Raw genomic sequence first — 13,162 nt, 5'->3', positions numbered from 1 at the left:
ATTGTACATAACACTTACGTGAGCCTTGGGCTGTGCAGTTTCGGACAGAGTAGATTGCTGAACCGGGAGCGAAATCAGAATTTGGCGTAAGAGGTGGCGCAACTTTCTGGGGAGCAGTTTGACGTGGGCCACCTCTAACGAGAACCAATGCAAGCGCTGAAAGCTTTGAAATGCTATAGGCGCTACAAGCGTGATTTTACTTTTTACAGTTCTTTTCTGTCTCACAATACCAATCGAATTAAAAAATGTTATAGAAGCCCCAAACGTTTTGACTATTTGTTGTAGAAATTAAAGGCAGGGTCTTTTAGTCAAAACATTTCCATTTTGTGAGAAATATCTATCATTTTCTATTCCTCTCGGTTCCTTACCAATATTAAATTTAATTTTCTTTGTAAAATCACATTAATGTTGCAATTTCATGAACGTAGTATTTTAATTCGCACTATTTAACCTGCATAGCATCAAACTTCTCATTTTTTATCACCGGTGCATTAATTCTGTAAACATGTCACGTCAAGAACCACGGGTGGCTTCTTCAAAAACAATAGAAGAAGGTTCATCTTCTGAAGCAGAACTAGAATGATAGCTTAGTCAAATACTACTGTCAACATCAACTCTGGCTTTCTATATCAGCGTTGTTAATCTTTTGATATAGTTTTTCTTGATATTTGTTGTCTAATAGGTCTTTGAATTGGCTTTCATAATATTAATTGACGATTAAGCACAGTGTCGTTGATACTATATGAATGAAGAGAATAATCGTGCTGTTAAACGGTTATAATATTTAACGCAAACAAACGTGCAATACTTCAGGGATTCAAAGCTTTTCAATTCCATAGGGTTTAAATTATTATGCAAAATCCATATTTATCCGGGACGTAGCTTGTCGTGAAATATTTAGTTTAGATAGATATCTAGATAAAAACTAAATGAGCTAATGTTCTGAAAATAATCAGCAAAACCAAGGCATATGTGAACTGCGACAGTGTCTATTAATATCCCATGGCGAAATTTAAATGGCGATTATACAATTATTTTATCTCGAATGCAAAATTGCATGTGGACAAATTCCGTTTGCTGTCTAATGTATTGAGATTTATACTGTAAAGATCGTGTTTTGTGCACAGACCAATTTATCAATGATCAAAATTTACATTGGCATATTCCCCAGATAAAAACCAATCGGAAGATATGCGCTTATTGCAAATGATATTAGTCAATGTTATGAAAGAACAAAAATATAAGAAGTAAATGAAATGTTTAATCTTAAAATGTGGACCAAGAACTGCAACACGCTAGCTTTTTTCATAACCACGATTATACACGCAACATTTGTAACAAAATATAGGTATTTGATTACAAAAGGTTTATTTTTATCTTTTATATGACCGCACAGCGTCTGTAAGACTTTTGGAGGGACTCAATGTCTTTTTCTAGATATGGAAAAACAAGGCATTTGTTTTGATTCGGAGTCCTTGTAATAGGCAACAAACACGATCTGCAATTTGAAAGGTTTCGCATATCGGTTCCTTGTTTAGAACGAAGCACAGATAGACATCACAAACATGACAAAACACATTAGTTAGTTCTTGTAGACTGCAAAACATCCGATTCTCGATTTTCTGAATATGAAGTGTGTTCGGGGTAATTTATAATGAAAACAAAATCTTTGAAATAAATATATGGGTTATATACCCATCATAAATCCACACGCAATACATATCGCAAAATACGGTAGTCTGTATTCCGCTCCAATGCAATACGGTCGTATTCCACTTTTGTGACGTCACGTCATAACAAGTATCGATGAGCGATGTTAAAATGACGTACTGAGTTTTGATCCGGAATGTCGTATTCGACTCTCGTGTTTTTTTGCAGATTTTGATTTCACTCGGCTTGCATCTCGTGAAATCCGAATCTGCAAAAATCCACTCGAGTCGAATACAATCTCCCGGATCAAAACGCAGTACTAATAACTTTATTGAATCATATCATTCCATACTGTTCTTGAAACATCGTTTTGGGGACTTTATATACTCCTTTGTTTCACTTCAGCCAATCATGGATGACGATTACGAGGACTGTGCCCTAACCCCTAACCGTTGGGGATAAACAATTTAGAAGACATGTTTGAAAATGCCAAGTTCCTTAGTTCCTTGCAATTGTTGGTAACATAAGCTCACTCTCGTGTGTGTGGTCTCATGTTGTGAAGGGAAACCGGAGTAACCGGCTTGTTGGTTACTAACCAAACTCACATGCGCCCTGGCCGGGAATCGAACCAGGGTCGCCTTAGTGAGAAGCGAGTGCGCTTACGACGTCACTAATTATAACCGAACAGCCTATATGTTGGTGGTTTACCCATAGGCAGTCAAAAAAAGCCTAGTAAACTAATCCATTTTTTTAATCATCACTCCATCAAATGGTGTCCAATGTTGTCAACGATCGGTATTTTTAGGTAAAAATCTGATATACAATGAGATAACTATTTGAAAAGCACAGATATAGTAAATGCACACTTATGTTTTTTTTTGTGGTAAAGATGTTAAGAGTTTCAAGTACACCTAAAAAGGCGAAATAGTTGCCGTTGTAAAATCAGTGAGTGAATTTTATAACAAAAACCTTATATTAAAGCAGTCGGAGAAAAAGACTGATATACATTTGCTAGCTGGTTGGTACAGTGATTAATTAGTTTTGTCTTACCAGCATTTGTCGATAAATTGGGAAGAAAACAGAGAGCTATTTTTAAGATGGAAGAAAAAACGAAACAATATAATTGAGGCGTGGCTTAAGCTGTTTTATTATTGCCTTCGTATTTATCAGTACACTTTCCACAAACAGTCAATGATTCTAATCCTTATAATCTGAGAAACAATGACATTTTAATACAATGAATAGACACCTAGAAATATATAATTGTTCAACGATACCGTCATCCTTGTCATTGTGGAATTCACTAGACATAAAAACAAGACACTCACCAACTATATTTATGCGAAAAGCTACAGAAAAAAGCTCAGCAGCAAAAAAGTTAAAACATAAACCCGGTTTAATGGCACTGGGTAAACGCCAAAGGTATAGAACATAAAACCTCAAACAAGAAACATGGAAGAACAGCACAAAGCTCCACAAGCAACACCGTGCATACATACTATATATAAAAAATTCTAGGTATGTTCATCAAGGATTGTTAGGTACCGCATTGGAACGGTCAGAAAACTGTAAATTTACTGGAGATTTAAACCAGTTTACGGGCACCAACCTCACTCTTATCCCAACAATCCTTTAGCCCAACAATCCTAAATAAAGATAAAACGCAAAAGGTAAATCTTATCAAAGTATCTCTATTTTTAAGCGTCAATTAAAAGATCAATTTAAACAAACCCCCATCCTACTTATTATGCTTGTGGAGAACGTCGCTTCTCGGTATATCATGTGCGACTTAGAAACTTTTGCAGTGACCTAAATTCCGACTTATTCAACAACCACCTTCGAGACTCTCCAGTATGTATCAATTGCAATGTAAAAGAAGATGCTGAACACTTCTTATTTCGGTGTTCACTTTTCGCCGACCAGCGATTGAATCTCTTCAGAAAAACTCGAAAATTCCATCCGCTCATTGCAAATAAACTGCTATTCGTTTTTAACAACCTTTCAGAAGAAAACAACGTCCTGAATTGTTACACCTCGATGCAAGATATATTCAAACAAACAGCCTGCTATTCGCTGACAATTTCCAATACTCTCTTTGATGCACGCTAATCAGGGCTTGCTGAAGAGGCTCTTTACTCTTATATTAAATGTCTACGTCGAAAGATCTATGACATAGGAACACTGAATGTAATAAACTGTTCTTTCCTAAGGTTCAATTCTTATACAATGGATTACTTGAGCTGTAGAATGTTTCAATGGACGCTGCTAGTGGTAAGTTTTAATTATTTGAGAGCACTTTCATCTTATAACGACAGCGCAACATTAAAATCGGAACAGACTGTCCATAGAAATGTCTCGGACATATACTCAGTTCGCTCAAATTTGAATAGTGTTAATGTCACTGTGTTAAACAATTCCTTCTCGGATTTTGACCAGAGTTTTGGGAACGAAACAAATTCAAATTTGGAGCAAAGACATTCCTCAACAAGTTACGAGTCTGGATTAACTTCTATAGGCAATATCACTGGAAACATACTAGCTGGCAATAGTTCCAAGAATTATGAAAATGTAACAGAAGAATACGAATTATATAATACGACTTTAGTAGAACATACAACTCCATATGATGATGAGAGAGTTGATATGGCAAACATTTCGACCAAATCTTCAGAGCATACGTCTACTACAGAAATCGACCAAAATGTTCCATACTTCGTACACAATGATCAACTGAAGGAAATGGTTTTGACACACGAAAACGGACATCAAAGGATGCCTTTTCAGCATCATTTGCAACTGGGTAATGACAAAAATATATGATTGCAGGAAGGGAGCGGGATTGTTATTTAGATAAGAATTCACATCATTCTCAAAAAATGTCATGTTTTAAAGTCATTTGTTAAGGGCATCAAGAAATAATATATACATAGTCTAAAAACTTGTGTTTAAAACATTCCCTTTAAATAAAATAGGAAAACTTTTCAACAGAGATTTCCTGAAAACATGTTGTTTATAAAGTTTGTATTATAATTTTCGGGACATTTTTTAATCCAATATAGAGCATGCAGTTTTCACTCTATGTGTTGTTTTCAACATTTAGTACAACAAACAAGTATTTCTAAATATTAAAAATTCTTTGTGAAAATAAATCAAGATAAATTCATGCATACTGTGGTAGTTTGAACAAAATTTGATTAATGAATGAACCACCTTAAATTACATAGTTAAAATTGTTATTCTTTACTATATAATGTTTTTGAATTGTATATACCTATATATATTGAACCATTTTTTCAGTCCCAATGGATGACGAACCATTTGGAACCGTGATTATGAAGGTATGACCTACTTTTTTGCACTTAAATTTACTACGATTCAATACGGAAGGACCGCTATATTCTACGATTTCTGCATTCGTTCAGAAGTATGACAAAGAATCAGGCACAATTTGCTACCGAATTATACAATTCCTAAATTCCTAAATTCTAAATACCTTATTCTTAGATACCACAGCACGCACGTCTTAGAGTTTTACATGTAACATTGTTGAATAATTCATTACGTATGAACGTGTTAAATGCAAGGTAGAATTCACTAAAAACATCCAAATAATAAATGATATTAAGCTGAGCGCATTTACTGAGACACGCACAAAAAAAACTATTGTAAAATAGTATAAATGTCGTTCATTTCACAAGGTCAAATCTTCAAAATTAAAAGATTGAATAGCCGCATTGGTATCAGTGATTATACTTACTTTCTCATTTGTTTGTTTTTTTATTTCGGATAGTAGTATAGCGTTGGAACTGATAATTAACGAAGGAAAATAATATATATAATGGTGAATACAAATATAATAAAGAACAATGCTAACAAAAGTCAATATCGCTAGTATACATTCTACAGAATACAGAAGGAACCAAAGCAATTGGCATTTCAGATTATTTTTTTTTACATTCTCTTTTAAAGCTGATCACTCACAGATTGAGCGTTTTAACACCTTTATTGTCGTAGAATTTGCCACTTGTTTGCTAAAAATCATGGAAACCAGCCATATTAGACTGCTGACAAAAAACTCAGATGGCAGGTTTTCGTATTCATGTGAGATTGCAGCTTTAAGAGTGCTAATTTTCTGTCTGTCTGTCTGTCTGTCTGTCTGTCTCTCTCTCTCTCTCTCTCTCTCTCTCTCTCTCTCTCTCTCTCTCTCTGTTTTATAAGGTCTATTATTGTAAACTAGGATGGGAATATTGGAGGGTCTAGTTCTATTACAAATATGTTAACTCATATCACCTCGAACTCGTTCCTTAATAGTGCATGTTAAGTGGATAGACAGAGTAATGATACAATAGTATTTATGTCAGTAAGAAAATATATGCCTTCGGTCCGTTCACTTTTTATTTGTAGATATTATGCATGTTAAAATTTCAGTAGTTTTATATACATAAAAGTACGTACGTGTACATGTACAGAATTTTGATATTCCTTTCATTGCAGGACAATCGGTTTATGGTCAGTGTACTAATACCAATCGGTGTGGGGTCAATTGGAGCGGCCATGATTATTGTCACAGTGCTCTTACTTCGCTACATCACACGACGCCGGGCGGTTGGAGTTATGCCAGTTAACGACGACATCAGTGTGAACGAGCAGCCATCACGTGTTGGAAGTGTAAGTAATTGTTATTGTAAACACATAAACGTCACAAATTCAGATGTGTTTCTTTTTAAGACTCTTTAATTGCTTTTTAGAGAACGTGTCTAATCAAAACATGACATTCTTTTACTCTGTTTGAGGCTTAAAAATGCAGTTAATCGAACCAACACAAATCTCGACAAACACTGGTTTTGCTTGTTTACATGAATCGAACATTATGTTATATGTAGGCATCCTTATAACATCATTGTATCGCCACTTTCACTTAACATTCGTATGTTTTATTACAGATCAGCGGGGAGCAGACAGACAGAGTGTTTCTCTTACTTGGCGAGGAGGATGAGATTTGACACCCTTAATTAAGACGTTGTCTCAATGGTTGTGAAGCGTAAGGTTCAATTGGATGAAGTAATACTTACTAGGACAAGCAATGCTAAAGTGAATAATATTTTATGTAGGACATTGTCAGCGGATTATCGATGCGTTCCGTAAGACTGGAAATCATGGTTTCAATTATGTATAAAGAAAATTTATCCTAAAAGAGCGTCCCCTTGGAACGTTATTACTGGATTGTGTTAATCCTAGAATGTAACAATATCTCCCAAAAACATTTTAATTAATCTGACTGGTAGGGACTAATAATTAAGTAAGACATTAAGTATGACACTCCATTTACATTTATTGTACTGAATTCATATAATCAGACATTTTACATCTGACCGAAAAATACCTTACCTTGTCATGTCATGGTAACGATGAAGTTCATATACTTACATAAATAAGTCATTGTCTCTCATTGACGTTCAATATCCCCAGTATATTCAAGACAGATGATAATCAAATGAAGTGCTAGACCATCAAACAGGATGTTAATATTCCTAGAGAGAGATGATTGAAACAAAATATTCCACAGAATAACCATTACAAGCGAAAGTGGGAGTCATTTATGTCAGCTCGTAAATTCGTCAACTTTCAAGAAACAGTGAAAGCATCTATTAAAAAAAAATCCTCTCTACTTGCTTCCTGTTACAGATACTGCCACCCCTGAATCGAAGATTAATCGAAGATTAAAGAGTAAAAACCTCTACAACCAGCGTCGTATATTTCATTGTGTGTACATAGCTCAGTTTTCTGTTGGTATAATTCATTTTGTAAAAAAAATGTATTCGAACAATGTTTTCTGATATTGATGACGAAGCAAGAAAGTAGAACTGTTTGGATCACTAAAACAAGTGAGGGGAGATCTTACCTTGACATCAATACCCCTAGTCATTGTACTCTTATTTTGTTGATGTCAATGGTAATTCTTACTTCATTAACCCCACTGCTTGAAAGCGCTCCCCGTATAGTCCTGTCATTTTAATTGAAGTATTGTCAAGATTGGGTTGACCTAATTTTGAGTAATGTATGCAATAAAATCCTCCAGTGACACTGATTACACTTGCCGACATTATACTTTTTTTTCGCTGACAAGTGGATGCCTCCTCTTTATGTTTATTATAGATCGCTTAAGTATTTAATTCTTGGTTATGTCGAGATATTTAGGTTCATTTGATTTATGAATTATGTTATGCTTCCCTTTCAGTAGTAAGGAGCTTAACAGAAAATGAGCTTAAAATACAGGCTGATTCGACGGAGAAAATATACAACTTGTAATTGTAATATATCTTAGTGACAGCGCTGATGTGCTATAGAATGTTGACACCAAAGAATGTCATGGAAAACACACACCGTGTATTATAGCTCTGTTAATAGATGTGGGCTGCGGTTATTCCGAGGACCACTTTTATACACCCTCAGTCTGGTTCTCAGCACTTGTTTCTCCTTACAAAGAGTTAAACCAATTCGAATCATACACTAAGAGAAAGTCGTTTCTCAAAATTTGTTAATGATCATTATAATAGTTTATCAAAGTACAATTGTATTCTTAATTCACTGATTGCAAATAGAATAGCTCATCCCGATTTTATGGTGATGTTTAAAAATAAAATTCGTAAACTTAATATGTTTTCAGCAGCTATTTGGGAATATATTCCCAATGAATTGCTTGGATTTCTTATTTTAACCGTGGATATAACAGCAATACAGTGAAGAGTACTTGCCTTCTTGATTGTGTTGATGAATTCCTCATACAAAATATAAGGTTGAATATGGCGTCCTTAAATTTATAGATTTCAGTGCTTTGATTTTATGAAACTTTTGCAGATTCGTGTTATCTTGAAAACCGTTCTTGGATTGCAAGGAATGATTCAGCGTGTGACATTTCTTTTTGTTGAAATTTTACATACATTAGGTAATCATTTGGAAGAAAAGTTTTCAAAATAAATGCCGTGTTTTTATTTGTTATACTCTTTTCTTTGTTTGTTTCAAGTACAATCATGTTTTTTTTTAGAATGAAAATATATGATCACACAGTTTTAAACCTTTATTTGCTAAGGCAGATTGTGTGTGATATTCATAGTCGCAAAGTTCACAATAACTGTATCGTATCTTTGAAACTTTTTGTATCTGCTGACAGAGTTGGGATCCATAATTATTGAAGTACTTGGAGTTTACCTATAAGTTTATCATTATTTGTTTTGTTATAAAGTTTCCTCAAGTTAATGCATACTTTGATAAGATTTAACTTTTACTTTTTTATTATGCCCCGAAGGTGGGCATATTAAAATCGCACCGTCCGTCTGTCCGGCTCAATAACTCGTGTCCGGGCTGTTACTTTCGCTTGTATGGACAGATTTTAAAATAACTTGCCACATGAGTTTGACATACCAAGACAACGTGTCGCGTGTAAGACCCATGTCCCTACCTCTAAGATCAAGGAAACATTTAGGTGTTTATTCACAATGGAATGCTGAATATAAGGATATAGAGTATAGGTTGTCGTGTCCGGGCGGTAACTTTCTCTAACTTGCCACATGTGTTCGACATACCAAGACGACGTATCGCGTGCAAGACCCATGTCCCTACCTCTAAGGTGAAAGATACACTTAGTGTTTATTCACAATGGAATGCTGAATGTAAGGACATAAGATTTTTATGTTCAGAGGCAATTTAACGTAAAGGCAATGTCACATTTGCAAGACCAACTCTGTATTGTTTTAAAGCATACAGGATTTTCAATCCCATGGTAAAGTTTTTTTGGCACATTAAGACGGCAAGTGGTGCCATAAGAACCCCCTCTATGGTTTTACTTAGTACATCTAGTTTCATGTTGTGACACTCATATACCTTGTACATAGGTCAATGTCACATTCGGGGGCATTCGTACTGTGACAGCTCTTGTTTTTTGGGATTGTTAGGATAAGAGTGAGGTTGTGCACACAGACTGGTTTAAAACCCCAGTAAATTGTGTTCTGTATTGTTTGTGGAGTTTTATGCAGTTGTTTCATGTTTCTTGTGTGTAATTGTTTGTTTTTGTGTTTTATGCCTTTGCCGTTTGCCCTGTGCCATTAACTTTTAGCATACACTTTTGGCTTGTTTATGTTGTTTTTGATATAAATATTCATAACGGTCTTCTTTAAAACGTCTTCTTATGTATTCAGGGCAACATTTAATGACACGTAATATTTAAAACAAACATTGAACAAAAGGCAAAAAACTAGATGTCGTAAAACCAGGCATAGTGTCTTGTTGAGAACAATCTCACAATGTTTATGTTGCCAAGTAAAGTTGTTCCCTAGAGATTTAAAACTTTATAATTAAGGTTTATTATCCAAAGGTCAATGAGAGTTTTTAGCAAATGGTGCCTCTGGCGAGTAAACAATTCTATTAACACATGCCGTAGCAGCACTGACTTTTTTGTACTAAATGTGAATGAATACCGTAAATAAAATAATCCAGAAATAATCAATATGCAATTAAAACATCTTTATCACCAATGTTAATTAATAAGGTTCAGTACGGTTTAGACCGCATCTACGAAAGTAATCTTATAAATCATAATAACTGTTATAGTCGATAGCAATTGATACAGACGATTGTTTACGATCCTTTAAATAATAACCACATGTAACGACACGTCGCCTGTACATGAAACGTTATTTATTGTCGTGGAGTCTAAGTTTAACGTGTAAATTAGTATCTATGTTCACGTTTAGAATGTAAACGTTCAAATAAAAATGAATATTTTCTTACAATGTATAATGACGTCTGTACAAAAATGGTCGCATACTAAAACGATTATGTTACCCGATTGTTGCCCGTAATGCATGGCACACTGCCATTGTGATTCATGCGAAAGTACATTGTGGTTTTGTTTACAACTGAAAACGTTTGGAATTGGAGCTTCCTATAATCCTTACTTGATTAAGTGTTGGTACCTGCTAAGACGTTTCAAGCACCCGACTGATAATTATGGTAAATGTAACTTCCAAAATGAAGTGGAAATCACGAATGTCCGATAACTATTTTTTCCGATAATCACTCGCCTACTGGTATAGTAAGTTTCTGATTGATTAAAATAAGTTTCGTTTCAGATGCAGAAAACGTTGCCTTTCAGGCGAAAACAATCGTGTTCGCTGCTCCTGGCTATATGATTTTAAACGGATGACGCACTTCACGAATGACAGCCAGCTCTAGCCCTAAAGCCCAAGTAGACTCGGGTTCTAGTAAAATGTTATGTCACTGGATGTTACAATCATTTATGGATTAAGCAGTTTTTATGAGGTTGTGATCTCTTTGGTGTGTTTGTTTATGTTGTGGTGGTGTTTATATGTTTGTGTATCTAGTTCATTTTCGTTTGAGTCCTTGCCTTGTGCCCCCAAAATAGGGTTTAATTTTGTATTTTCGTCTGCTGGACTTGTCCCTGAGGGTTTTATTCAATTATTTTACATTGGAGTCATCACATTGCCAGTAGGCTTAACATGTACTGTTCTTATTTACGTGAATTCAGTTTTGATGTTGCTATATATGTCAGTATAAAAATACTTGGAACACGTGCAATACTTGTTCATACTCGTTGATTGGGTTTATTAGGTAGTTTTCCAGATCTTTATCATTCATAATTGGGCGTAGGCTGTATGTCTTGTTTTTATTCTGACCTTGCATATCTTTGTAAACGTATACTGTGTCATTAAGCCTCAAGTATTGTTTGTGGAAAAGATGAATGAATTGAACGTATGTATACACCTTTGTAATGAAATTGTTTACACAAATGGCATATATTGTGATGTATAATGTGTATGTTCGTCTAAGAAAAGTATTTACATTTTTATCGACCACATTCATACACGTGTTAAAAAATAGGACCTCATGACAGTTCAATTACCACCACGTTCAATTGTCTTATTGCGACCATATTCAATTTTATCAAACCATTGCAGTCGTGTAAAAATTAACACATCTGGCTATCTGAGAAACATGATTTTCAGAACTCATTTCCGCTCGACCAATTAAAATTCTCTTCTAAACAACGTGAACCTTGACATGACTGCTGACAATAAATCTAAGACAGTAACATCTGCTTTGTCAGTTAGTATACCAAACAAAGTAGTGTGAATGTTCTACCAACCTTACTTACGATCTTTGTGAGGAAAGTGCTCTATTGTAATGTAAAATACATTACTTTTCTGCAAAGAAAGAACAAAAACAAAAACAGATCATAAAGTTTCCCTGCTTTTCTGTTTTGACTAAAATAATTTGTTTAGGGGAAAATAATAATACTCGATCATGTTTTGCGACAAATGTTTTATTTGTGGTAATAAGATTAAACTACAAAACCGATAGTAATTAAGTAACAACACTTTCATTTGCAAGTGTATAATACAATTTAGGTCTTTTATCACAAAAGTTTCTCCCCACATGAGGACATTGATTTATTTTGTAGAAATACAAAATAATTAGAAATGTTGAGGTTAATTGCCCTTATCACACCTCATTATAAAGACAATAGAGGCACAGACAGCAACCTTAATGAGGTGGAAGTGTAATTGTGTTACGACAGTCAGCTAGTGTATTGATTAAGCATCTAGCAACGGACTTAAGTTGCGTAAGTGTGGACAGGACATGTCTTAAATGTAACAGAAAAACACTATATCATTCATTATATTGCAAAGGGATGTAGAATGTGGACCCACAGGGGAAGGATTCTGTCTCGTTAACAAGCGATTATTAATATATATATTGCTGATTTCCCTTGTGTGGAATTACGGAATAAGCTGACAGAGTTGCTGGAAGGCATGCTTGCCTTGTTCGTCTGTAGAAATTTTAGCAACATACTTAAAAACTTCATTTTATGGATATCTATGTGCAAACCCATGTCTTCGCGGATTTACACAAGTATTGATTATGAAATCACTGAACGCGTTGAAAGCGTTGAAATGGTGTAGGTGCGACAAGCGTGATTAAGTTATTTTACGATTTTCTTCACAGGCATTAAAAATCAAATCAAAAACATATTTTGAGTGACCCCAAACTGTAACCGGAAAGTGCCTGTCGTCAAATAATAATAGGTAATGTAAATAATTATTTTTAATACAATACAATACAATAGCTTGTTTTATAAAAGTAGCTGATAAACTTATATATTGGAACCCGATATTGGCTGAGGACGTTTTGACTATTTGTTGTAGTTTATGTAAGACAGGGTCTCATAGTCAACATTTTACCATTTTCTGCACAGTATTAAGTTATGTAACAAAAAATAAATAATGAAATCTTATTCTAAAAAGAAATACAAGAGATACAGTAGAGGTATGCAAATGTGTTATGGTTTACTGTTAAAATAAAGTATTACCCTGGTATAAGACAACACTTAAGTATTACCTAAAATAATAGTTCAATGAATTTTGTTCATTCTGTTTAAATACCGTGTAGCAGAACAAATGCTTGCACTTCTGACAGCAGGTAACTTGACCATGTA

General features: G+C 34.6%; 1 protein-coding gene across 1 annotated transcript; it reads left to right on the top strand.

Annotated features, from left to right (window-relative positions):
• Positions 1-3,814: 3,814 nt before the first annotated feature.
• On the top strand, positions 3,815-7,379 carry LOC128207379 (uncharacterized). The gene is made up of 4 exons (XM_052910258.1): positions 3,815-4,450; positions 4,948-4,988; positions 6,145-6,318; positions 6,594-7,379. Exons 1-4 carry the CDS (start codon positions 3,877-3,879, stop codon positions 6,651-6,653), a joined length of 849 nt encoding a protein of 282 aa, XP_052766218.1. The 5' UTR covers positions 3,815-3,876; the 3' UTR covers positions 6,654-7,379.
• Positions 7,380-13,162: the final 5,783 nt, after the last annotated feature.

This window comes from Mya arenaria, chromosome 11, assembly GCF_026914265.1.
Source record: "Mya arenaria isolate MELC-2E11 chromosome 11, ASM2691426v1".
NCBI lineage: Eukaryota > Metazoa > Mollusca > Bivalvia > Myida > Myidae > Mya > Mya arenaria.
The sequence above is the reverse complement of the archived record's forward strand: the minus strand, read 5'-3'. Positions and strand labels throughout refer to the sequence as shown.

Bases quoted from the DNA above. Each gene is read 5' to 3' on its own strand.
- LOC128207379 (XM_052910258.1), top strand. From the start codon at position 3,877: ATGGATTACTTGAGCTGTAGAATGTTTCAATGGACGCTGCTAGTGGTA. The intron at 4,989-6,144 runs GTATGACCTACT...CTTTCATTGCAG, and splicing joins TTGGAACCGTGATTATGAAG to GACAATCGGTTTATGGTCAG. The intron at 6,319-6,593 runs GTAAGTAATTGT...GTTTTATTACAG, and splicing joins AGCCATCACGTGTTGGAAGT to ATCAGCGGGGAGCAGACAGA.